At 52.1% G+C, this 26,991-nt stretch overlaps 1 protein-coding gene across 5 annotated transcripts; it reads left to right on the forward strand.

Moving 5' to 3' along the window:
• Positions 1-29: 29 nt before the first annotated feature.
• INKA2 (inka box actin regulator 2) lies at positions 30-26,377 on the forward strand. Of its 5 annotated transcripts, none has more exons than XM_049616565.1 (5): positions 30-428; positions 533-584; positions 1,328-1,559; positions 3,073-3,175; positions 25,576-26,377. In XM_049616565.1, exons 3-5 carry the CDS (start codon positions 1,345-1,347, stop codon positions 26,374-26,376), a joined length of 1,119 nt encoding a protein of 372 aa, XP_049472522.1. In that variant the 5' UTR covers positions 30-428; positions 533-584; positions 1,328-1,344; the 3' UTR covers position 26,377. The 5 variants fall into 5 exon arrangements, with proteins under 5 accessions (XP_049472522.1, XP_049472523.1, XP_049472526.1 ...); XM_049616566.1 differs by having other exon boundaries at positions 30-314; XM_049616569.1 differs by lacking the exon at positions 1,328-1,559.
• The last annotated feature ends 614 nt before the right edge of the window (positions 26,378-26,991 follow it).

Below are 26,991 nucleotides of genomic sequence, written 5' to 3' on the forward strand. Positions count from 1 at the left end.
CACTCTCCCCGCCTCCCGGTTACTGGCGGCCGGTGCCTCCAGCGGAGCCTATCCCCGCCCGCTCGAGGCGGCTGAGGCACAACCAGACTCGGCTTCCTCGTGGTCCGGTCCGTGTCTGTCTCGGCACCGCGTCGCTCTTGTCTGTCGCCAGCCCGAGCACGGCCCCTGGCACACTCAGCTCCCGTACCCATCCATTGAGTTGCCGCCAGGCCCTGGACTGACACCTCTCAAAGCCACAGCCCCGCCTCAGACCGCTCTCTGAACTTAGATTTGTACATCCATCGGCCTTCTCAGCATCTCCATTGAGAAGTCCGGTAGACATCTCACATCTTTCATGTCACCTGGGTGTTGCTCCTGTCCCCGGCTTTATGCACCACCATCTCGCAGGGGGGTCAAGGGACCGACTTTGCCACCTTCCCTTCTTTTAGGTCTCTGCTCAAATATCGCCTTTCCAAAGGGGTCGTTCCTGACTTTTTTTTTTTTTTAATTTTAATTCCAGTGTAGTTAACATACAGTGTTGTATTGTTTTCAGGTGTACAATAAAGCAGTTCGACCATTCTATACATTACTCAGTGCTCATCACGGTAAGTGTACTCTTTAATACCCATCACCTCTTTCACCCTGATCTATTATTATTATTATCTGAGATACTTCCATCATCCTCTGGGTTCCCCCAACTTTCCCACCACTCTCTGTTCCCTTGTTCTGCTTTATTTTTCTTCATGACACCACTACCTGGGATTGTGTTTATTGTCTGTCTCCCCCACTCTATGAGGACAGGGACCTGTTCTGTCTAGTTCTCTTCTGTATTCCTAATGAGAAAAAAAAAAAAAACAGATCTGACCCATAGTAAGTGCTCAGTGTTTATTGAGTAAATGAGTTCCTGCGAGTCTTAGCCATAACTCCAAGTTTAAATATTTCTGGAACCTAATCTTATTTATAATTCCAAAACTAAAGATATTCTGCGTCCAACTCCAACGTTTTCTTTTGTCCTTATATCATCATTCTGATCATTATCTCTCACCCCATGCTCACACACAGGCAGGTGCACACAGAATGATGATCCAGATTCCAAATGATGTAGGAGGGGCTTTGGCACTGTAATCCCATCTGTAAGAGGTCTCAAGGATACGTTTTGGTTAAAAAACATTGAGAAATGTCAACTGTCCATGTGAAAGAAGGGGTTCTGTTGGGAGTGGGCACTGAAGTTTCCAGGCTTCCTCTTAGTAACCCCAGCTTTTTCATCCATCTAGCCCCAAATCCCAAACCTGGGAGGTATTCTTTTTAAAAAAAAAATTTTTTTAACGTTTATTTATTTTTGAGACAGAGAGAGACAGAGCATGAATGGTCAGAGAGAGAGGGAGACACAGAATCAGAAGCAGGCTCCAGGTTCTGAGCTGTCAGCACAGAGCCCAACGCGGGGCTCAAACTCACGGACCGCGAGATCACGACCTGAGCCGAAGTCAGACGCTTAAACGACTGAGCCAGCCAGGTGCCCCACTGGGGCACTCTACCATCTACCATCACTCTCCCTTTTCTTACAATTTACCTGAAGGCAGGTAATTTTGCCTCTATGTACCTCATTCATTCCTCTGTCCAGTCTCCATAGCATTTGTCCTACTTTAAGCCCCTTTGTCAGCCTAGCTATTGAAACAACCTTCTGAATAGTCCCCTGTCCCTTTTCTTCTCTCTCCCAGCCACTCACTCCACAGGTACTGGAGTAATCATTCTTAAGTGTGTACCATAGGTTGTTTGGGTCCAGCTTCAGATCCTGTTCCTTTTTTTTATTATTATTATTTTTATTTACTTTTTTTTTTTTAGAGAGAGAGAGAGAGCATTTGAACATGAGGAGGGGAGGGGCAGAGAGCAAGGGAGACAGAATCTGAGGCAGTCTCCAGGCTCTGAGCTGTCAGCACAGAGCTTGACTGGGGGCTCAAACTTGTGAATCTCAAGGTCATGACCTGAGCCGTAGTCGGATGCTTAACCGACTGAGCCACCCAGGTGCCCCTAGATCCTTTTAACAAACTTTTTTATTTCCCATGCCAGACTCCCACTTCACACTATAATAACTCCAGTCTACCTCTTACCCGGTTCTATTTACTTGTTTAGGTGTCCGTCCCTTACACTAAAAAAAAAAAAAAAACAAAAACAAAAACAAAAACAAAAACAAAAAAACTATAAGCTTCTAAAGGATGGGAATTTTTTCACTCCAGGCTCTCCAGCCCAGCACCAGGCCCTTGGTGGGCCTAGTAAACACTGAATCTTGCTCAAAAGTCTTTGCTGGATCTCCATTGCACATAGCACTAATTCTATAGAACTCACACCAATCGATGAAGAAGCCAGCTCTCATCCCAAAAGAAACAAAAAGACTGCTTTTCCAGAAAAGAACACATCCAGTTTTATAGACATTCTGTGATCGTGTTTCTTGTTTATGATGTTTTATGAACACAAATATTGCAGTAAGGTTACTAGAAATAAATTATATTGCTACAGCTAAAAACACAAATCAATACATAAAATATTTTCCTCAGTAATGGAAAAGTTAGATAAAGTTGTTGGCTGTAACTTTTAGTGCTGTAAAGATAAAACACAGAGGTAAGGCACCATTTAATAACTAGGTAAGGTATGAGAGTAACATACACAGCAATGAGTCAGACTGTGTGTGCTTCCCGGCCTCCCCTCAGGAAAAATCTCAATGGGACCTCAGCCTTTTTTTATTCTATTCTGTCTACCTGGAAAGCCTTACTTCACCTAATGTACCTGGGAGCTAGAGAAGGGAAGGATTCCTGTGCACTGAAAAGCAAGTAAAACTTAGACTCAGGATGGACGTGGAGGTTCAAGTGGTCCCATACAATCATTCCACAGTGGAGGTTTTTGCACCGGTGTAGAGGAAAACATTGTAAATAAAAGCATGGACATTAAGGTGGCCCATGGTGGGTGTAAGGAGAATGTGGAAAGAAGGAACAGAACTACCATTTTTACAGCTGCTTTTTCTCATTTGATCTCAAAGCAACAAAGGGTAGGCAATGTTATTTGCATTCAATCTGAAACTTCTCTTTATTCTTTCAACAGATATCTTCTGAACACCCAATATGGACACAGCCGTTGCCCTCAAGGAGAAGGATACCTGCAAACAGGTGGCCCCGATCAAGGAGAAAATACGCAAGTAGCACAAGTTGGTATAAAATCATATGCAATACTGACATTTTCAGGGCCTTAGTTAAAATGTGGCTGTCATGTGGGAGAGAGTGGGAACTACTGAGAAATTAAGGAAAACAGCTTTTGGGATTCAGAGAGCAGTAGCTTTCTTCTCTATGCCCTTCTCATCTCCACCCAAAATCAAAATGGTTTAAAGCATGCCTTGAACAATGAGAAAAACACCATGTGCAGATTATTCCTTACCTACCCTGGAGTCTAGTACATCTGCCAAAACAGCAGCGCCAGGAGGCCAAGCCCAAGTCCTGTGAAGCACTGGGGGCTCATTTTCTGAGCTGATCCTGAAGGATAGATAAGGAGTTTCATCAGGCAGTGGGGGTGGAAGGAGAGAGCTCACCAAGCAGGCAAGTTAGAGAGATATTCTGGGCAAAGCGAACAGTTTGTGCAAAGGCGTGGAAGCATGAGAAACCATAATAGTTTAGGGAAGCCACGAGCTTTAGTGTGAACGGAGGCAAGTATGGCAGCAATTACCAGGAAATGAGGCTGCAGAGATATATTGGTCCCATGTTATGAAGGACCTTGTCTGCTACCATAAGGAATAGAAAATGACTGTGCTGTGCTCTCCCAATGCGGGGTACTGTTACATAAAATAAAGAGAGATACAGTTGGAAATGTGGATGGGGCTCGATTAATGGCAAAGCCGAGGAGTCTGGGTTTTAACTGGCAGACCGTGGAGCATCATCTAGATCTGGGATCTAACCTGAGGCGGGGAACTGCAGGACCCCCTTCACACGCTTGTGTCTTACACCTGCTAGCTCCCGGGTGTTTTCGGTGTTGGTACACTGCTTCCCGAGTACCAGGGCTTACCTGTGTGGTGTTTACCCCGCAAACTGATGAAGCAAGTGTTTCCTAGTTCTTGCTCCCAGACAAGGGGGACCTTCCCTCCGGCATTCTTCAGTTCATCTGCTCAGTGGACTAGCGCCATCGATACGCTTAGGTTATATAAAGTTTATCAAGTAACAATATGTGGCCGCCTGGACAGAATTTGTTTCATGACCTTCTCATTCCTAAGTGGCTACCTCCCAACACAGAGGATAACTATTTTTACATGCGCCCCTTGGCCCACGGGGTGACCTTATATCTTCAGTACCTTTTCAGACAGGAATTAGGAGGTGGGGAAGCCGCCGCAAAGGCCCAGCCCACGCACTCTGCACAGCCACCTCCCGCCATGGGCATTGGCCTGGCAGGCTTTCGGAAAAGAACCCCAGGTCTTCCTCCCTGTCTCCAGACCAGGCTCTCCTCTGCCCAAGGCCCACATTGATTAATTGCCCCTTTTAATAGCACGGCCTCAGTCTTTAGGGAGGAAGGCGTCACATTTGCTCTTCCCCTTGTAAGAACGGGGCCCAATTCATTCTTGTCCAGGCAGCATAATAAATAACCTGCCCCCGTTGGCAGGGAGTTTATTAGAGACTGATGGGACATTTAACAATAACTGGGGGCCTGTGATTTATTAGGTAGGGAGGTTCATGGCGTCTCCAAAGACTGGGAATGTGGAATTTAATTGATAAAGTGACTGTCAGCAGCAATGAGATGCACTCAATAGAATATGCATTTGAGGGATTCTCTTTGGAGCTGTCAGGAAGGGTTTCTGCTAATCATATTCAGCTTCCGCGGATGGTGGCGTCTGCCGGATATCTGGGTGAGAGACAAATGGCAGGGAGGGGACTCGGAGAGGGACCCAGGGAGGGATGCACCTGTCAGTTGCCCAGCCCGATGGAAGAATGTGACACAAATGAGCAAAAGGAAACAGGATTCCCATCACCCTGAGTGAGGACTCTTCAAGAGGCCTTCGTCTCTCTCCTGTGAGCCGCTCGAGAGAGCAAGAGGCGCCCGAGCACCCACTTCCTGGAAAAGGACGGAAATGAAAGAGTTAAATGGCAAGATGAGAGATCTGTTCCGGAATCTCCCTAAGCCCTGAGGCTTCTGCACCAGAGACCCCCTGCCTTGCTGTCCAGCTCCAGACGCTCACACACACAACACACACACTGCCGAGCGCCACAGTTCGTTACCCACCTGCCCCCCATATGGCAGTTTCCACACAGCCTCCCTCAAACCCCTGGTTCAGGGGGCAGCTCCTCCTGTCACAGCCGCTTTCGTGCCAAGAACAGAGCCACAGAAACTCTGATGGAGTCTCACCTTTGTTTGTTGTTGCTGTTTCCCAGCTCTGGAGACCCCAGAATCCAGGCTGAGAACCTGGAAATAAATGCTTGCGGGCTGGCGCGTACAGAGCATTGGCGCACCCCTCCACCCTGTTTCCGAGACCCGGTGTATCTCCGAGGGCCATCGATAATGGTGCTGGCACTAGCACAGCTCTGTCCTCGGGCAGTCCTGAGCCTTTCCAAGGCAGCTCTGCTCGAATTTTCTATCCCTCCATCCCTCGGGCTGTTGCTCAGCCTTCAACCAGGCCATGTAAGGCATGAGAGGGGCTTTCTCAGGCCAGTCTGCTTCCCTCCTTTGATCCTCATGCATCTATTCTTAGGTCCCAGGAGACCGGTCTGCCTCCTTGTTCCCTTCAGGGAGAGAAAGGGAGGGGGAAGCTACAGCCAGGGAAGAAGAAGTAATTGTCACTGTCTAATCTGAGCCTCGGTGGTGACACTGAGGGACCTCTGAGCAGAATGGATACAGCAACTGGTTTGATTAAATCAAGCCTCTCCCACAACCTTGTTAAATTAAACTGACAGGCCGAGAGCAGATGCGGGAGGGCAGAGGGATCATCGCCTCGGGTGGGGGCAGAGGAGGCCCAGAGCCGAGGTTGGTAAGAAGATCAGATGGTAGCAGAGCGGCAGCCTGCCCTTTCCCTTATTTGCTGACTACAGATACGAGCTGAGATTTATGGATGTGAGATGCTTAAGTACCTGTCTGAGCACAGGCTGTGAAACCGACGCCGAGGCAGACGGCTGCCTCCCCGTGGGCTCTGCAAATTCCCTTGGCATTCGGGCCTCACATTTGCAGCCGTGCTCTTGACATTTCAAAGGGCCTCTAAATATCTTGCCTTTACAGCAGGCAGGGAGCAGAGGAGTTGTTTGCCCCACTTTACAGTTAGAGCAACCGAGGCACAGAGGGATTCCAGGGCCAACCAGAGCCATGCAGAGACAGGCCGGCAGAGCCAGTCCAAGACCCCAGGTCTTCTGCCCGCCGCTTCTGGCCCACATCGCCTCCGACGTCCTGCCATATGGCGGAATTTCCCAGGGCTTAGTCCCTGGGCTGCCATCTCTTCTCCCACCCACCAAAGAAACGTAAGCCACACAGCTTGCTTTGTGGGCTGTCAGGAAAATGCCAACTCCCGACTGGCTTAGGGCAGCCCACCTGCAGAGCACACAGCTAGCTTCCAAAGGCCATGAGGCCATTCTGTCGCACTCATGTCACGCGCCCCCGTGCCCAAGCCCTTGTGAGCCATTTCCACTGCACCTAATTACAAGTCAGGGGAGAGGGGGTACGAGAGAGAGATTGTTAGCCACAACAGCAACAGCAATAGTAGAAGGATAACACCGATACCCCTGCTGGCTTCCTCACCTGTCACCCAGTTCCTCACCTGCCAAAGCTAATTTTCCACTCACCAGTGGGTGAGAGCTCATTTCGGAGTGGCTGAGCCACACGCACCCTCACATACATACACGGGTTCACGGTGCCATTGTGAACAGAGTACTGCCTCCCCCAGGATGCCCTTGTTCTCACTTCGGACGCGCTCCAATGATTTGTTCATTGACACCTCCAGCCCTCCCCAGTCTCTGTCTCCGTAGCGAGGACACTAGGATGGGGATACTACTAAAGGTGGTGCACACTGATCGCCAGAGCGCACTGTCAGACCTGCCCCCTCCAGAGGCACGCTCATCACACCCCAGTGTCTGATCAAATCCCGCAACGGGGGGCGGGGGGGAGGGACGGGGACAGGAGAACGGGGAGAGGGGCAGACTTTGAACCACGATGAAGGATGCAGGCTCCATGAGAGCCCGTACAAGGTGGTAACATTTGCTTGAGAGGGACAAAACCACTGTAAGCATCACCCACCAGGGGGGAGTGTGTATGTGCCGCAGCAGATATCGTATCACCGTGCTCTTTCTCTGTGGTTACCGCATGATTTTGATCACCACTCTTGACCCGAGAAAGATAGGAAACAGCAGACAGGCAGATAGGTCGAAGATACTTAGACAAATATCACCAGCCTCTTAAATTCCTCTTTGGTGTTGTCATTGGCCACACCCAAACCCGACATCTCCAATCTACCTGAACTCCTCTTAGGCAAGGAGTTGGACTCCTCTAGATACACCTGACAAAGTGAGGTGGAGGGAAAGGCCGTCTTGCCTGGCAGGCGGGGAGGAAAGACCACCAGGCCTGGGTTCCCATGCCGGCTCTGCCTCTGGCCACCTGGGTGATGTACGGCAAATCATTTCACATTTCTGGGCTGCACTTTCCTGACCTGTATATCATATGCTTGGGTAGGAAATGCAGACTTTTGTTAGAGTTTTAAAATTTTAAAGATCACCAAGGAGAAAACTGAGACCCAAAGAGGTTGAATTACTTGTCTGAGGCTCCACGGTGAGGCAGCCGAGTGACTGAGAGGGTGTGGGTCCTGGAGTGAAAGCCAGAGCTTTGTGTGACCAGAGGGGAGTTCTGGCTCCCTAGCTCCCTTCTTCCTCATCTGCAGAATGGAGGCGATAGGAGCCCCTGCCTCTGAGGGTTTGGGACGAATAGATGAGCGCCTGATACAGGGAAAGCCTTCAATAAATGTTAGCAAGCACTATTTTTAGTGACAGACCAGAGGTTCAGACCCACATGTCTTGACTTCTGGTCTCTCCATGAGGTCACAATCCCCTGATTATCTATAAGGTCCTCCTCAGCTCCCAAATTCTATGATTCCAAGTCAGATAGATTAAAATGCAAGTTACTTCCAAAACCCTCCAGGCAGAGACACAAAAGACCATTTAGGGGATTCATTATTCACTCTCCATTGCCTCAGTCACTTGCTATGGATGATGATTCATGGGGAATAATCACAGCAAAGAAAACCTGTCCAAAGGCAGGGAGAGGGAGGGCAGTAGAAACCAAAACTCCTTTGCATGTGGAGTGCCTATTCTTTAAAAGGTATCTTCATTTGTGAAGTGATGACAGTGTCTCTTGGCCTCATTGCCATTCCACTCTGGAACTTGAGGCTTTCTCTTGGTATAGATGGCTCCCATTGGGAGCCACTGCCCACCCTGCCTCCACCGCCCCCCCACCCACCCAGAACCCTGGGGAGAGGGTCCTGCCTCTCTGGTCAAGCAGAAGCCTTCACAGCAGCAGCTGTCACCCTGGCACTGGCTGCCCTAGGGGTCTCTGGCCACACCCCAGGGCTGGCATCTATTCCAGGCTTGGACAGTTCTGCAGTCCCCGCAGAAGACTGGGAGACCCTTGGGAACCAGCCTGGTGGCAGAAGGTATGCAGTAAGCCAAACCTGAGATGTGACCTCTTTTTCTCCTCACCCCATGGCCTCAGGAAAAGAAGCAGGTAGCCTTCTTTCTGTCTCGCCGACAAGTCTCTCCCTGGCAGGCTGCCAACTCCTGGTTTTTGCTCACAGCAACCAGAAGCTGGGGGCGGGGGGGGGGGGGCTGGTAAGTAGTGTGTATCAAAATGAGCTTTCCCTCTGAGTGGGAGGCCATGTAGGTGAGGTTACAGGGAAGTGGGCACAGGGCTGCCAGGGAGCCAGCTGTGGCAGAATGTCCCTGGGAGCGTGCTGAGAACGACTCCCTCTCCCTTTCCATGCAGTTCCCATCTACCGGCATTGGTTTGCACAAATCGCATTAAGTATTTCCCTGTGCTGTGTGTGCCCTGACATTCTTCAGGAGCTCTTTGCAGTTGAAAAATATTTGCTTTTCCAGTAATGTTTGCAAAATGGAAATATTTGCTTCCCAAGTAGCAATGAGACCATTGCTTAGGCACCACAAGCACAAGACCCATAGCTGCAAATAATTCCAAATAAGGCTCAGTAGCAGCCCATATTTGGACTAATCTGAATAACTAACTGTTCATTGTTTGGACTCGTCTAATTTTGCACTAGTCAGTTCCCTCTGAATTGTTCAGGCGAGATAGCCCATTCATACATGGAGTTTTCCAAAATACTATACTGCTGTTTCTTTCCCCTGCCCCCTCCCCCAACACCTTCCATCTGTGTTGTAGAAAAAGTTGTAGCCACTGCATGACTGATGGCCTGGCCTTGCAAGGCAGGTGACTTTGTACAAAAGTTAAGGCTGAGAGTGGTGCCTAGTTTGGCACTAGGTATAAATTCAACCACGGGGTTTGTGGATGGGGGACTAGAACCCTCAATGGTTCTAGTCATCTTGGTAACCCACCTCAGGTTACACCCTGCATGCTTTCTGCAGAGTAGGTAGTAGAAAGAGGGAACAGGAGAACTTTGTTCCTTCAACATAAAGACGAGTCTCTTTTGGCCTCAGTTGCTCTATAAGTGGGGGGAATGACACTCCATGTTTGAAGACATGAAAGCTAAGGAGCTTTTTCCCCCCATGCCTAGAGTCTTTGATTTCTCTAGCCAGTCAAAAGATTTTTCAAATAAAATCCAAAGTGAATCTTTCCTTTGGAACCAAGGGACCTCTAGCATATAGGCCACTTGGTCCCTCTGCTGTCTCTCCTGATACCAGGATTGTATGAGGCACAGGAGCCCAGTCCCATCTAAGGTGGACAGAGGAATAAAGCTAGAAGTTAGATTGTTTTAAGAATAACTAGGCCTTGCAATCCCTATCAAAATAACACCAGCATTCTTCACAGAGCTAGAACAAACAATCCTAAAATTTGTATAGAACCAGAAAAGACCCCGAATAGCCAAAGCAATCTTGAAAAAGAAAACCAAAGCAGGAGGCATCACAATCCCGGACCACTTTCTTACACCGTACACAAAAATAAACTCAAAATGAATGAAAGACCTAAACTTAAGACAGGAAGCCATCAAAATCCTAGCTTCAAAATAAATCAAAATAAAAAGCTTCTGCACAGCGAAGGAAATAATCAGCAAAACTGAAAGGCAACCTTCAGAATAAGAGAAGATATTTGCAAACGACATATCAGATAAAAAGTTAGTATCCAAAATCTATAAAGAACTTCTCAAACTCAACACCCAAAAAAACAAATAATCCGGTGAAGAAATGGGCAAAAAACATGAATAGACACTTCTCAAAAGAAGACATCCAGATGGCTGACAGACACATGAAAAAATGCTCAACATCACTCATCATCAGGGAAATACAAATCAAAACCACAATGAGATATCACCTCACGAATGTCAGAATGGCTAACATAAACAACTCAGGCGATAACAGATGTTGGTGAGGATGTGGAAAAAGAGGATCTCTTTTCACTGCTGGTGGGAATGCAAACTGGTTCAGCCACTCTGGAAAATAGTATGGAAGTCCCTCAAAAAATTAAAAATAGAACTACCTTATGACCCAGCAATTGCACTACTAGGCATTTATCCACGGGATACAGGTGTGCTATTTCGAAGGGGCACGTGCACCCCCAAGTTTATAGCAGCGCTATCAACAATAGCCAAAGTATGGAAAGAGCCCAAATGTCCATCGATGGATAAATGGATAAAGAAGATGTGGTATATATATATACAATGGAGTATTACTCAGCAATCAAAAAGAATGAAATCTTGTCATTTGCAGCTATGTGGATGGAACTAGAAATTAGAGAAAGACAAATATTTGAGAGACAAACTTCACTCATACAAGGAATTCAAGATACCAAACAGATGAACATAAGGGAAGGGAAACAAAAATAATATAAAAACAGGAGGGGGACAAAACATAAAAGACTCAAATATAGAGAACAAACAGTGTTGCTGGAGGGTTTGTGGTAGGTAGGATGGGCTAAATGGGCAAAGGGCATTAAGGAGTCTACTCCTGAAATCATTGGTGCACTATATGCTAACTAACTTGGGTGTAAATTTTAAAAATTAATTAAGTAATTAAAAAAAAGAATAACTAGGCCTCACTCCAGTCCCCTCCTTGCAGTCCCAACATGTTCACACTCAGACACACAGTCTCTGCCCAGCACCTCCAGGCCTGCCTGCCAGGCGAGGTCCTCTGCCTGGTGAGGGACAGTTCCGCAGTGATATCTGAACACATTCCAACAGCACATGTTTATCTCTAGGGTCAGCCTTTCCTGTTGATGCTCAGGAGGTGTGGGGGAGCTGCTGGCAAGCACAGGGGGTGGAGGCCTGAGGGCAGTAGGGATATGGACGCCCCTCTTAGGAGGGTGATATTATGATGAGGTTTCCAGACTGTGTGTGGCCATGCATGCCTTTCCTCACATCAGTATGAACTTTTCAGCTCTTCTGCTGTCAGTGGAGACGGGCACAGCCTCACCCAGGGATGCATCTTCCAGAGGGCGGGCTAAGACGCACTGGGTGGGGACCTCCAGGTGGGGGCCATGGGATATGGAGCCAGGAGAACGGCCGTGTTTCCATTGTTTACTGTAGGATGTGAGCTCTGTTGGGACGCAACTGGTTCTGCCTCTCCCTTTGAGCTCAGTCATTGGTGCCAGGACCTCCAGGCTTTGGCAGTGGGACAGACGGGGCCACCCTCCCTGAGTAGGTGGGCAAACCCCATGAGTCTGACACCCTTAGACACCATTTCCAGGAGTTGTGCCTCCTCCCTCAGGAAAAGTACCCACCACGCTTGTCCCCACCAGCAGGGGGCAAATGCTGAGCTACCATTTAGGGGTCCTCCCCCCACCCCCGTCCCCACCCCCGCCCACCTCTGGGTGGCTTTGAGAAAGTATGTTCATAACCAATCTGAGACCTTTGATATGTTCCTTATTTTCAAGTGAGATAATTTCATCTTCACTCCAGGCTGAGTTTTGAGGGGCAGGAGAGAGGAGGTCGAACTATTTGATTCTTCTTCAGCAAAAATGAATCATGTCCCACATCCCCCATTCTCAGCCTAGGGATATTTACCCATGTTTATATAACTATGGCAACAGGCTTTATTCTCTGCCATTTAAACCCTTAAAAAAAAAAAAAAAAAAGAAAGAAAGAAAAGAAAAATGGAAAGCAATCCATTTCCCTGTTCCTGCCTCCTGGTCTACCCAGATGACAGAGCTATTCCTGCAGAAGCAAGGTAAGAGACAGAGCCCCACATGTCCTGGTATAATGTCAGCCTTCTCCGAGGGTAAGTTTGCAATGGCCCAACCTCATGAAAGGCCTTACGAGTTTAACAGTCACTTTCTACCAAAATCCTATGGGAACCACACAGTAATAGCACCTCTGACTTGTCTGGGACCTCTCTTTTGAGCACCACACTGAGATTAGGGGCATCGATTTTCTTTTTCTTGCCATCTCCTTGACCTTAAAAGGGGATGGATTTCGTAATGTATATAACTGTCGTGTCACTACGTCAACCACCTGAAACTAACATGTCAACTATCTTTCAATTAAAAATATTTTTTTTAAAAAAAGTGGATGGAATGCCAGCTGGCTTTGCTAACAATATATTCTTCATCTCTGAGATGGATTCCTCTTGTCCTGACTACTTCACAGATTGTTGTCAAAATAGAGTTTTGTAAGGAGTGTAAAAGCGTTAATTAGACTCACATAGGTTTAACTAGAAGCAAGAGAAACTGAGGCCAGGAACAGGGAAGCATCTGTGTGAGGACAACTGTGCTGTCAGAGGCCTAGGACACCCAACCACCCAGTCTAAACTTGTTACCAGATCAGCCTGCACCTCTTGGAGTTTGAACTACAGCCACCCTCTTACCTTCCAAGAGGACCCCGGTCCAAGTGCTCTCAGGGATGGCAAAACCCAGGCTTAAACTTGCCTCTAAAGACTATGGGAACCACAGACTCACAAACGTTTACTCATTGCCTCCTGCAGCAGTCACTGTGCTGGGTGCTGGAGATCTCAGAGTGAGCAAGGCCCGCAGGGCTGGGGAACTCTTGTGTGGTGGTTCTCCCACGTAAGACTATGTGTGGATTATGTTAGCGGCCAGGTCCCCCTTTCTATCCCCATCCAAAAAGACTCAACTCCAGAATGGTTCAGCAGATCTGGGGACCGCAGCTCCATCCTTGGGGGTGGCTCCCACTGTGAACATGCTTCGGGTACCACGGGAGGGTCCCCTTGGGAATCTCTGTCTCCCAACTGCAAGGAAGCCTGTGAGTGGGTCGCAGGGCCACGTGGACTGGAGAGGCCAGACTCACTCAGGTAACGGAAAGACCCGGAGAGCAGAAGTAAATGGTAATTCAAGCTCGGCAGCTTGGAAACACCTCCGTAGATTGATTCTCAGCTCCTTCCTGCAACAGTCGGGTTTTCTGATCCACGCCGGATCCTGAGCAGGGACCCCGAAGGGATCCCAGGCACCCGGGCTTAGGGCTTAGCAAACGGCCACCAAGACTCAGACTTCCGAGGGAGTTCTCACCCATCTACGCCTCTTCTTTCTTTTCTCCATCCATCCGCTACCGCTGCCTCCGCTTTGTCCAAAGAGGGGCACTAAGGTCTAGGACAAAAGACATGGGCGAGATCCCCTGTAATTGAGGAGCTGGGGTTAAGTGGAGACATCCGAAGGGACTCTGTAGAGTCTTCATTTCTAAAGATGTTCGTTTTTACGCACCCCCCCCCCCCACCCCCCCCTTGTCTTTCAATAGTAAGCAGGAGTGGCACCCTTTCCTGACCAGGATCGGAATGAATGACCACAGCGCCTGCATTCACTCTGCACCTTCTCACGCGTCTGCAAGGTTCTGTCTCGGAGACCCCAAATTCTGCCTGGGGCAAACTTTCTCCCGTTAATTGTCTTGAGATAACACGTAGCTAATTACCCTAATTACTCTCTGGCCCTGCAACACCGTCCCCCGCGGGCCAGGGAGGGTGGCGTGGCGCCTGGGTGCGGAGAGGGACCAGTAATCCTGGCCGCACGCGGAGGCTGGTCCAGAGCTCCGCTGGAAGGAGCACCCAGGCCGGCCTGCGGCCCCTCTTGGGTCCTCCTGCCGCAACTCCTGTGTCCATTGAATAGAACCCGAGCAGCTTGGAGTCGGCCCCCCTCCCCGTCCCTTGAGCAAGAGTTAGGATAACTGACGCATATGGAATACTGGGGAAGAGAAAGGCCTATTCCTCCACTCCCTGCCCACCCTACTGAAAGCAGCCCCCCCCATTCTACTACCCTGTTTCATATTTTCACAAAGAATCACTACTGGAGAGTACCGTGTTTATTTATTTTAACCTGTCTCATCCCTCCCCTTCCCCTACCCCACGCACCTTCTTGAGAGCAGAGATCTTGCCTGTCTTAATTCGGTATCATACCCCAGACTTACACGTGGCGGGGAGTCAGCAGAGCCTCTAACAGCCTTGTGTTAAATAAGTCTGTGGACCGAGCAGCGGCTCCTCAGCTCCAGGATGAAGACTGGGCTGGGAGGAGCCTACACTTGGAGGTGAGACGGACCCACACTTCCAGACTTCCAGCACACTTCCAGAGTTCAAAAGAACTGCTGATTGGCTGCTTTGGTGGAGGATGTTCCTTTTCTGATCGGAGTATGGGAAACAGGGTTGAAACTAAGGCACTCTTACTAAGGCCGCTTCCCAATGCCCACTCATAAGACGGTGCTCTCTCTTTATCACCAAACGGGGGTCACGTGCTTTGTTGGGGGACGTCGGTACAATCTGGCGGCACGATACCCCCAGCCGCGTGGGCCAGGACTAGGTGTCCCGCGGCCAGCCCCCAGCAGCGGCTGCCCTAGCCCTGTGCGACCACCCGCTGCTGGATCCACTCGCTGCAGCCCAGCCCGCGCCCCCCCGTGCTCCCTTCTCATTGGCTGAAGGCATCCACCCTGAATTCTCATAGGCTGTCGCACTTTTCCTCCGCCCCCCGCACGGACCGCGCGCCGCGCCAGCCAGGGAAGCTGCTCTAAGTCCGGGCCTTGGAGCAGAGGCTCGGCTCGGCCCTGCGAGAGGCGCGGAGCGCGGGGGCCGGGGGCCGGTGTTCCCACCCGGGGACGCTCTTGTGGAGCCGAGCCCGGCAAATGGGCGCAGGAGGAAGAGAGCAGAGAAATGGACTGCTATTTGCGCCGCCTCAAGCAGGAGCTGGTAAGAGCGCAGCAGGCGCCGGGGGCCGGGGGGACTGCTCCGCCCCGACGGCACCTGGCCCCCGCCCCAGGCCAGCCGGGGAGCTGGGAGTATTCGGGCGGGGGAAAGCCAGAGAGGACGGGACGGACAGGCAGAGGGCAGGGCCTGTCCCGAGGGAAAGGGCCGCGAGGAAACTTGGAGCGAAGATTTGTGAGTGAGGCAGACGCGAGCAAGTGACGGAGACCTAGCGACCCCAAACCCAGACTGAAATGCGCCCAGGGAAGTCGCTGGAGAAACGGGGGCACACTCCCAGACGGACAGACGCGCGGGAGCGGGACGCCCGGGCCGGCTTCTGGGGCCGCTCGGGGCGCCGCGGAGCGCGCGGGGCAGGCGGGGCGCGGGGAGCAGGGGCCGGGCGCGCGGGCCGGAGGGCAGACGGGGACCGCTGGCTCGCGGGGAGCTGGCACCGCCTGGGGCCCCCAGCCCCGCCGGGCTTGGCAGAGCTGGCGCGGCTGCGGGGGCAGGCTGGGCCGGCTGTCTGCCCGGGCTTGTCTGCCAGCAGGGAGGGGGCTGGCAGCTGGAAGGGCGGGGGAGGGCCCCGCGCCGGAGGAGGGGTGCCGCCTGGCAGATAGCGAGCGGAGCTGCGGGGGCCCGGCCAGATGTCGGGGCTGGGCGTGGGGAGTGCGGAGGGAGCGTGCGGAGGCCAGGGGTGCAGAGGTCGGGAGACGGATCTCAGTCTGGGACCCAGGCATCACCCAAGTCGGGGGCGGGGTGCTTCCAAAGCTCTGTGAGGCTGATTCTCGCCGATTTCATATACCACCCCCCCCCACCTGCCACCTTTCCTGTTCCTGCAACCACCCGAATTCACACAGATATGCACACCCCCCACCCCGGCCCCTGGGCCCACCTCTCTGTCCACCCAGCTCCTTCCTGTGTCTTTGCCCCTGCCTCTTTTTGTCCCCTTTAGTGTCTCTTGGAGTGGACCTCTCCACTCCTCACTTTTCTCCCGTCCTCTTTCTTCCCACTTTCCAAAGCCAGGGACGCCCAGGCTCTCAACAGCAGACCTGGACCCATGACTCTCCAGATTCCGTGACAGACTCTCCCACTAAGGCCTGTAAACTCTACACTCCCTTCGAGCAGCTACCCCCCCCCACCCCACCCCGGAAACTTGGCAGCTGTATCTGGGGCCAGTTTTTTTGGGGGGGGGGGGTGGGGAGGGCAGCTTGCAGAGCAGGTGTTCTCACTGATGCTTCCTGGTCAAGGCTTCCAGGCACTCTTCCTGTCTGTCCCACCTCAGGGTCTGCCTTCTCAGGTCAATGGTCACTTCTCTGGGACTTCCTCCTCAAGCCCTTTTTGTGGTGACACACAGATGGTACAGTTACCCAGAGAAATGCTGCTTCTGGAAGGGACAGAAGAGTCTCCACCATGTTCCTTCCCACCCTCATTTTCACATGCTTCCCATGTCAGTTTCGGATGGTCAGCCCCAGTCCACACATACACAATTCTGACTCTTCCCATTCATTTGTCCAATACCAGAAAGAAAGGTCAAGGTCATCACAGATAATGTCTGAAGTCCAAGGCCCATGCTGAAAAAAAGAGAATCAAATAGAGTCCTCTTTTTATGCTTGGAATCTGGGACCACACCACCCACCTCAGGATATGCCTTAATAGAGGGTTTGTGGGTGTTCCTGGCATAGGCTTGAATTTTAAAATCCTACTGATTTGCATTTTTTATAGCACCCTAGGTGGGAGGGGGGGTGAGGGGAGGAAGACAGTCTGTGGATGCCAGGAGAATAAAAAAGGCAAATAGGAATCTGCACTGAGCTGAGCTCCAGGTCTTGATGTGCACCCTCTCCTGCCAAGGACTTGAGCCCCCAGTCCCTGGGAGTCACTGAGCTCCCCATTAGCTTTCATTTGGCCCTTTGTCTGAGCAGCTTCAGCCTTTGACTCCCTTGGCGAGGAAGCCAAATGCCTGGCCTGGGGCCCAGAATGACACTCAGATGGGAGAGTTCTGCACCCTCCCCCCCCCCTTGGTGCCCCGCCTCCTCCCCGGTGCCAGTCTGCCCAGAAATGAGACAGAGCAGAGTGACAGGCAGAGGTATTAGAGTCTCACTCACTCCCTGACACCTCAGCCCAGTGCTTAGGTAGCTGAACCACATCTCAGTGCCTCAGTTTTGCCAATGGGAGTAAAGAAGAAAGTAGAGCTGAGTTAGCCCATCTGGGTCCTTTGGCTCCTCTAAGGACTGTGGGGATTGAATTCAGTGCACCTTGGTTGTGACTGGGATGGAAGGTTCTTGCTTTTTATACCCCAGGTCTGTAACAGGCATACAGTCGTTTTATGTCATGAGCTGGTGAGGGTGGGGGCAGGCAGTAGGGCTTGTGTGTTTATTCTAGGCAGAATCTTCCCCACCGCCGCAGAGGAGGACTGCGTGTTGCCTGGCTTTGTCCTTAGGTTAGTAGATGCCCAGGAAGGGCACTCATGTAATACTTGTCGAGTTCTACATTCATTTATGCCACTAAATCCCTTCAAGAAGCCTGCGTCCTACAGACACTGGGTTAACCTGCTGGAAAAGGAAACATTAACAGGTTGTAAAATAATTTTTGTTAAGGGTGTTCTGTGGGCCTGTCCTTGTCTCAGAAAATCTAGATGAGAAAAGTGTGTTCCTGAAGACCAAAGTAAACAGAATTCCTTAATTTCGTGGAGCAGAAAATTCACACTGTAGGGGCGTCTGACTTGGGCTCAGGTCATGATCTCACAGTGTTGGGCTCTGTGCTGAAAGCTCGAAGCCTGGAGCCTGCTTCGGATTCTGTGTCTCCCTCTCTCTACCCCTTCCCTGCTCACACTCTGTCTCTGTCTCTCTCTGTCTCTCAAAAATAAATAAAACATTTAAAAGAGTTTAAAAAAAATTGCACTCTAACAAGTGAGCACTGTGGGGGGGCGGGGAGGCTAAGGGTTTGGGGATCCTGGCTTGATTAGCTTGATGTCTAGAGAACTGGCCTTTTCCCCCTGCCTCAAAGAGGACAGAGATCAGGTTTCAGGGATGAAATGTGGCAGGAGAGTAGCAGCAGCTGACACACTTCTTCATTAGGATGAAGGGGTCAGGGCTGCAACAACCCAGCAGGGAACATATCTCTCTCCCCTCCAGCCACCACAGAGGGGCCCTGCACGAACACAAGGCCTTGGGACCAGCTGTTCCTACACACTCCTCCCTTGAGGGCTTCCAACAAATGGGGTAGACACAGAAACACAGAAGAAGCAGACATAAGATGCTCACGGGGTTTGCCTCATGAGTCAGTATCAGTGGAAAGCGAATAGAGTGTGTAAAGGTTGAGTGATAGGGGCTCATGAAGTCCAGCCATGCCAGGAAGTCTTCCTGGAGGAGGAGGAGGTTGATGGAGGCCACCTCCTGCAATATCCGTCCTAGCTTAGGCATGATGAAGCAGCAGAGGGGCTTCTCTTGGGCTGGAGAAGGTCCTTCTAGAACAACTTGGTATTCCTAGAAGGCAGTTACCTGGTCACAAGGTCAGGAGGTTCTGACATGTGGAGGAGGACCAGGACCTAAAGGCAAGAAAAGGAGCAAAGAAAGTGATGAAGAGATATGGGAGGAATAGCCTTCAGTTCTCGGCCTCCTTTGATGTTTAGAGCTGGGGTCGGGTCCGTAAGCGAGGAGTGTGGAGCATGGGATTCGGGGGCAAGCCAACTTGAATTCACATCCTGGCTCAGGATGTGACCCAGGCAGATTACTTAACCCCTCTGTGCCTTGATTTTCTCATCTGTAAAATGGGTTTTTTTTAAAAATACCTACCTGCTACAGCTGCTGTGAAGATTAAATGATTGATGTCTGTCCTTAGCACATAATACCACGCACATTGTGTTGTAGGCACTCAGCAAACTCTGGATGGATTGATCGGGCTGGTGTGCATGAGTCATTCATTCACAGAACACATTAATGGAACTTGCCCTATGTTTAAAGCACTTTACCAGACACTGGTACTGTAGTTACAAATATAAACAGACACAGATTCCGCTTTCAGGGAACTCGCAGTTCAATAGGGGAGATGACGATGATAATAATAATAATAAGTGTTGATGTTAACATTTATTGATATGCTAGACATATAATGTATCATGTCACTTAATTGCCAAAGCAACCTGGAGACGTTGTACTTCCATTGTTCTCATTTTATAAATGAGACATGGGGAGGTCAAGTGACTTGGCCAAGGTCATCGAGCTGGTATGCATGCATGTGTCCAGCAGAGAGACAGAGGGTGCTTGCTACGTGAGAAGCACGAGTTCAGTGCTCTGAGAAGGGAGAAATGACCTCCAGCCAGGGGATCGGGAAAAGCTTTGTGGAAGAAGTAGCATTTGAGCTTGACCTTGAGGGATAAGCAGGGATGCGAAGGGGAGGAAAACCGCATTCCAGGCAGATCATGAAACAACAGGAGTGAAAGGCACCGAGATGGAAGTAGCAAGGACGTCCGGATGCCTTCTGGCGGGGATGTTCGAAGACTACTTCCGTCTGGTAGAACATAGGGTATGGGCAGAGAAAGAGTGAGCAACGGGGCTGAAAGAGTTGCTGAGAGCAGTCTATGGGGCACCTTGGATGCCATGCTAAAAAGTCCGCTCTTCCCTCTATGCACTGCAAGAAGCAGGCCGAGAACAGTGCCCTGGGATCCAGGAGGTGGGTGGTCTGGGGCGGAGGGTGGTGGGTGGGGGGAGGAAATGGAGGCAGAGGCTGAGTTAGGTGGTTATCACAAGAGCCCATGAAGGAGAGTATGAAGGCCTGAACAAGAACGAAGAGGAAGGTTACTTCTGGAGGCCCCCTGGATGCCCAAGGAATTGGGACTGCCTGCTTTGGAGAGGAGCTAAAGCTGTCAAGGGCGAAGGGCGTGGTGAGGCTGAGAGGCAAGCTCCCCGCAGGGCGAGATTGGGCCCCTCTCTCCACGTGTCTGCCTCTTGCCCAAGCGCACGGGTCCCTGTAGATGGTTCCATCGAGAGCGGGCTCACCCATTTCACACTTCCTTCTTTCTTTACCCTCCTCCCTCCTCCAGCTCTTTGGCACAGTTTCTATTTTACCTTCCTGTCGTGCGTTCCCGCCAAGAGCAAGGGACTGTGAAGGTCCCTATTCACTGGACTGCAGAATGGGCCACTTGGCAAAAGCGGGGCCTTTTCCCGTTTCCGGCCCTGAACCTCCTTGTAGCTTCCAGAGGGGCTGAAAGGAACTGTGTGGGGATCTTGTGAGTAATGGGGGTGGGGGCAGCGAGGCAGGGCCCACTGCCAGGTCCGCGGGCAAAGCTGGAGCCCGCGTCAAAGGATTCTGGCTGAGCGGGGAGAGGGCGTGAGATGGACGGATGGAGGGCGCAGCTGTGGGATCAGTCAGGGGCCTAGGAGAGGGCTTGGGAAGGTTGCCGAGGATGTTGGTGTCACTTTCCCATCCCCATGCCTCCCATACCACAAAGGCCCAGCAAGTGCCAAGGGGGACGGTGCTGTCCATGGGCAGCTGACCCCACACTACCCCTACCCCTCGAAGGCTCAGTGCTGCAGGGCCAGGATGGCGGGGTCTGCTTCCTGGCGGCATCTTCCCCCTCAGCTCCAGACAGACAGTGCTTTTTCCTTCTTCAGATGATTCAATGAAGAGGCGCTGTCAGTGGAAAGGAACTGAATTAGGTCTTGGAGTCCCTCCAAGACTTCGTACTCTTCCTCCCCGTATGATGGTAATTGCACTTTGCATGTCAGATTGGCTATCCTGGTTTCTTCTCGCAACAACCCCACGAGGATGAGAAGTCAGATCGTGATGACTCGGAAAGCCCACTGGGCTGGAGCAAGAGGGCCAGGCTTGGGGTCCCAGTCCTCCCAGGAATCCTTCCCAGTTTTAGAACCCCAGGCAATAGATCCACATTTCCACCAGGGGCGCTCAGGATGACATTAAGATCTGATACTCAGATGAAAACCTTTTCATTTTAGATCCTTACTCTCTGTTTATGGCAAGTGCTATGCGTTTCCTATAAGTTCCTACAGAAATGCATTTATGTATACAAACAGATTTATGTAAAGCATTAAATGGGAGACTAGGTGATGAGGAGATATGGTGAAAACCACGCAGGAAGTCCAGGGAAGAATGTCGAGGAAGAAAACGAGCATCTCGGATCCCGTTTCTTCATCCATAAAGCAGGGTCACCAGCTTGCCAGAGTCACCGTGGGGTCCGGCAAAGCACGAAGGAAGGATGCACACCGCATACACACAGGGGATCAGCATTTCACAGCCACAGCCCTCTGCCCGAGGTCATGCGGCCCAGTTAGGCAGCTGGGACTCCCCTGGGGCTCCTCACAAATGCCAGGAAGGTGCCCAGCGCCCATCCAGCTGGATTCAACTGCAGCAGGAGAGACTAAAATTTGACGTGAAGACCATATTTAGAATGAAACATTTCGAGGCCCAGGAGGTGCTGGGGGGCTAGGAGGTGGGTGGTGGCGGTTGTGCTTGTGAGGAGGCCTGCGAGGAGGAAAGAACTTCCGTGGTCTTTCTCAGCAAGGAGCCCCACACCCGTCTCTGGGATATGCTGTCAGGGGCAGTATGTTCGATGGTGGAACAGGCCAGCTCCTGCGCGTGCGAGGCAGTGAATGTGATTGGGGGTGGGCACGGGGGGTGGCTGCTAGACCCACTGCCACTCGGACTAATCAAACCAATTAGATCCTCTTAGGACCTGTCCAACCGACCCCTGAGGGCAAGCTGGGTATGACTGGGTCCCTGAGCACCGGAAGCCCTGGCACTGGGAGGCCAGAGAGGAACTCAGTCCCCTACAGCCTAGAGATTGGGATTAGTGATGACCATTTCTAGTTGGGATTTTCTCTGGCTCCTCTCCTCTGCTCCCACCCCACGCTGCTCCATCTTGGGTTCCCGAGGCAGGAGAAACCCTGGGATCTGAGAAGGTCCCACGCCCCGAAGACAGCAGCTTGCCCTCTGGCTCTTTCTCCCTGGGTGACATCATTCCCCCTTGGGGCCAGGAAAGGCAGCTCCTCTCAGTCAAGACCCAGCTGATGCTCCTGCCTCCCCACTTCCCCCGGCCCTCCCCGCTTCCCACACTTCCTCCTTCTCTCGTCCTCCTTCTCACAGCTGCCTTCTGCCCTCAGTGTCAGCACCCTCGCTGGTGGGCAAGAGGATGCGGAGCTTTCCTTTCCTTCCTTGCTCTTCCTTTGGAGGGGGCCGGGGGGAGGACAGAAGGGACAGGACAAGAGCTGTGTTTCTCCTTGATCCCACCAGGTAGATGAATGGAGTCCTGTCACGACTGTGTGTTAAGGTCCACTGAGGAAGATGTGTTCTGGAAGTTCTCAGGAAGTCTTAAGATAACCACCAAAACTCACCTCCAAGCCACGTATAAACACTCATTACATCACCTAATCTGTCCAGAGCTGCGTGAGGCAGAAACTCGTATTCCCGTTTTGAAGAATGGAGAAGTTGAAAAACGATTTAAATAACCGTCCCGGCCACACAGCTGCTGCTATGTGGCAGAGCTGGGATTTGAACCCTGTTCCATTTGTCTCTAGAAACCAAGACCTTAACCAATACAGAATATCATTTTCCATAGGGGTCTAATTTCACCTCCTGTTGACTTGACTGGGGCCTCTGTGTTATGAGCAGTCCCAAATTCATACATACCCACACATTCATTCTCACTGGAAAATGGTACAAAATGTCAGCATTATGTCTTCAGGATTTTTCCATACTGGAAGAGACTGAATGGGGTCATTTCATTCCTCTCACTGCCTCTGACCTGGACTGTGTTCAGCCTTCTGGAAGGATGCCTGCAAGTTCAGGCTTCTTGCCTGTTGGTGAAATGAAGCCTTGAGCCGTGTCCCTGACTCTTCCTCTCTGAGGAGTGCATTACTGCCTGAGGGCAGCAGGTCTGGAGACACAGGACTTGGGGTATTCAGTGGTACTCAATAGATGTTTTATGGGTGTGTCACAGGGGCAAGGTGCTAGCTGGGTTCTGGGGAGGCATAACAACGTGTAGATCTCAGACCCTGCCCTTGATGGTAAATGCTCAGTGAATGTTTCATGAGCAAATGAGCATTGAAACGTGGAGGGGGGGGGAGGGGCTGGGCCACGTACAGAAGTAGCACGATAGACAAAGGCACTTGGGGTGTCACTAATGACGTTCTGACAGCAGCAGGGGGTATGCATATGGGAACAGTGACATGCTTCTGAGTGGCAAGTGACAGGATCACAGGAGTGTGGGAAGACTGAGCTGGTGGCCGGAAGGCCTTCGAGGAGGGTTCTGCCTTCCAGGAGATGGAAAAGCAGATGTGAGACCTCTGGGGACAGGAAGAGGGGCAGAAGGTGGAAACAAAAGCCAAACGGGACTCTGAGGTCCAGGTTGGGGTGACGAGGAAAGGGGTACGAGAGAAGGAGCAGAAAAAGGGAAGTCAGAGAAGCAGTTTGCGGGAAGGGACCTCAAGGAGGTTGGTTTGAGGCTTAGGGTCTCCTCTGACTCTGCCCTGGGTCTTCCCAGCCGCGCTGAAATGCCTCCAAAAGGAAGGTCTCAGGAGGCCGGAAGCCAAAGAGGTCAGAGCAAGGGGCCATTGGCAAGCGCAGCCACCTCACAGGCTGTCATAGCTGCCACTCCAACGGAGCCCACTTCCCGGGGCGGGGGGCGGGGCGGGGCGGGCGGGGGAGGGGGGGGGGGGGGGGGGAGGTGCGGGAAGGGTCTGGCAAATCCCAGGGTCTCCAGGGCTCCCACCCACCACACTCAGCTGAGGCCTCCTTGCCTTCAGGGACACTCAGTCCTCCAGCTGCTTAGTGCTGCTGGCTCAGGAGAGCCTGGCCTGGTCCCCTGCCCTGCCCCTGCCAGGGTCGGGGTTGCCAGGTGAGGGTTTGACTGCAAAGCCTGAGAGTGTCAGCTGCCAGTGCAGTGCCTCTGTGCCCGCCCTCCCAATCCCTCCACCCCTGCACCCCGTGGGCTTAGTTCTGTGCATTACGACCAGGCTGGGCGGTAAGATGATCCCCACGGGTCTCTGGGGGGCTTAAGAAACAGATGGTCCCCTCACGCGAGGGCTTTTGCTGTTGGTAACACGAGCAGATCCGGGGAGGGAGCCGGCGGGACGAGGGCAGCTTGGGCAGCTTGGGCTGTGAATGTTATCAGACCACGCATCCCCTGCCCGCCTCCAAACTCGGCCCTCACCCAAGTCAGCCTCTTGGCCCCTTCCAGCTGGCACCTGGGACTCGTGCCTTTGACACCCGCAAAGGGGCTGGAGGGCTGGCCCCCAGGGTCCCCACTCTTGGCCAGAGCGGGGGAGCCACTTGGGCTGAGAAGGCAGGAAGAGCACCGGAGCCAAGTGTAAGTGCAGCTGAGAGGGGGAAGGCAGAGAAGGGCCGGGAAGGGCTTCTGCACACAGGAGCATCCTGGCCTCCTTGTCTCTCTCCTGAGCGGCCAGATGTGCACAGCAGTGAAAGGAAGCCCCCGGCCTAGCCTTTTCTTTCGGGAATCTGAGCTCCTTGTCTTGCCCTCATGTCCTCCAGCCTCCTCCAGCGCCCTGGGGAGGGCAGAGTAGCCTTAAGGCCCAGCTCTTCTGTCCAGCCATCTTGAGGCAGGCAGTGCTTAGTATATAGCATTTGGAGCAAGGTGTCCTGTGTCCAAGGCCCAGCGATATGACCTAGATGACCTTAGGCAAGTTACTTCACCTCCGCCATGGTTAACTCACTAAAATGAGAGCACTAATGGCAACCTCACAGGTTTTATATAAAGATCTTAAGAAGTGATGTGCCTAGAGCAGGTAGCTCAGTTCCTATTACATAGCGAACATGCACAGACTGCTCTTAGCGTGGCCATCATCATCGTCATCGTCATTGTTGTCTCAGGGAGGCTCGCAAAGAGGGCGCAGCACCTCGTAAAAAGACAAAGACGGCCACCACCATTTCACACACCCTCTTGTATCTGCATCGTCTCGAGCAAGCTACTCACACGCCTCCGTTCCTTCATCTAGTACTAGTCACTACCTCATAGACTAGTTGGGGAGATTAACCACAGATCCATTTATATATGTGTCTGTATTTACATATATGTCGCTGAGGACAGCACCTGCCTTAGCACGTTAGCTGCCATTAATATGATTTCCTTTAACTAGCCATATGGGCGTTAAGATTCCTCCTCTCCCAGCTCCCATCTGCACTGCACTGGGCCCCGTGGAGGTGGGGTCAGTGGAGGGCTGGAATGACCCCAGAGGTGTATGTTTGGGCGGGCGTCTAGGTTCGGGGCCAGTAAGGGGCAGCGCTTCCCCAGCCCCCCGTGGCTCATGGGCCTGTGCATTTCTGTCCCCTGCAGATGTCTATGAAGGAAGTGGGTGATGGCTTGCAGGATCAGATGAACTGCATGATGGGTGCGCTGCAAGAACTAAAGCTTCTTCAGGTGCAGGCAGCACTGGAACAGCTGGAGATCTCTGGAGGGAGTCCTGCCCCAGGCTGCCCTGAAAGCCCCCGGACACAGCCCCAGGCCCCTGCCAGGCCCACGGCCTGCTCCTCCTCCAACCAACCTTTTGGCACGAAGTTTCCGTCCTGTAGGAGTGTCTGTGGGAGGGATCTGGTCCCCCTGACAAGAGCACAGCTCCCAGAGCACCAAAGCTGTGCCCAGCAGGGGCCAGAGCTGGCGGAACCGGAAGACTGGACCTCCACATTGATGTCCCGGGGCCGGAATCGACAGCCTCTGGTCCTAGGTGACAATGTTTTTGCGGACCTGGTGGGCAACTGGCTGGATTTGCCAGAACTGGAGAAGGGTGGGGAGAAGGGGGAGGCGGGGGAGCCCAAGGGGGAGAAGGGCCAGCCCCGGGAGCTGGGCCGCAGGTTTGCCCTCACAGCAAACATCTTTAGGAAGTTCCTGCGCAGCGTGCGGCCTGACCGAGACAGGCTGCTGAAGGAGAAACCGGGCTGGGTGACACCCATGGCCTCGGAGCCCAGAGCCGCCCGCTCACACAAGGTCAAGAAGCGGAGCCATTCCAAGGGCTCTGGACACTTCCCCTTCCCAAGCACTGCAGAGCCCAGAAGGGGGGAAGGTCCTTCCACAAGCTGCCCCAAGGCCCTGGAACCCTCACCCTCTGGCTTTGATATTAACACAGCTGTTTGGGTCTGAATCCTAGAGACAGAACGTTGACTGAACCCAAAAGGTCCAGGTGCCCAGTGCTGGGCCCTGGGAAGGATGGGGGGAGGGGGGCGGGTGCTATGGCTTTCAAAAGCCTAACTCTGGGTTCCTTTTTCCCAGGAAGGAGGGAAAAGAAGCGGGAGTGTCTGGAGTAGGACTAACAGGCATGTGGTTGGTAGAGGCTGTGGTGGGGGCTGGCTGGTGGGGAGGTGAGGGTTCCCGGACTGAAAGAGAGATTGAGAGAGTGGTGCTCACCTTGGGGCTGCAGGTGATGAGGGGCATGGGGCAGGAGACCAGGAAATTCTTACATTCTTTCACTGCCCCAACTAAACATTCTGTATGGATTAGGGCACTGGGGCCTCATGTTCCCCTAGAAAGGCCCCAAATAAAGACCTTGGCTCCTGTGTCCCCAACCTTATAACCGCTGGCATCCCTGGCAAAGCACTGCTCCAGGCACAGGCATGAAACCCCAGCCCTCCTGGGATAGGGATCAGCAGAGAGGGAACTTCCCACTCCCACCTCTCCCTGTTGGCCTTCAAGATTTCAGCCCATACCTGGATCGTGGGAAATGGGCCTAATAAGGAGTGTATGTATAAGGAGTACTCC

This window comes from Panthera uncia (assembly GCF_023721935.1).
Source record: "Panthera uncia isolate 11264 chromosome C1 unlocalized genomic scaffold, Puncia_PCG_1.0 HiC_scaffold_4, whole genome shotgun sequence".
NCBI classification, from domain to species: Eukaryota; Metazoa; Chordata; class Mammalia; order Carnivora; family Felidae; genus Panthera; species Panthera uncia.

Bases quoted from the DNA above. Each gene is read 5' to 3' on its own strand.
- INKA2 (XM_049616565.1), top strand. From the start codon at position 1,345: ATGGTCAGAGAGAGAGGGAGACACAGAATCAGAAGCAGGCTCCAGGTT. The intron at 1,560-3,072 runs GTAATTTTGCCT...TTCTTTCAACAG, and splicing joins TACAATTTACCTGAAGGCAG to ATATCTTCTGAACACCCAAT. The intron at 3,176-25,575 runs GTTGGTATAAAA...TGTCCCCTGCAG, and splicing joins AAAATACGCAAGTAGCACAA to ATGTCTATGAAGGAAGTGGG.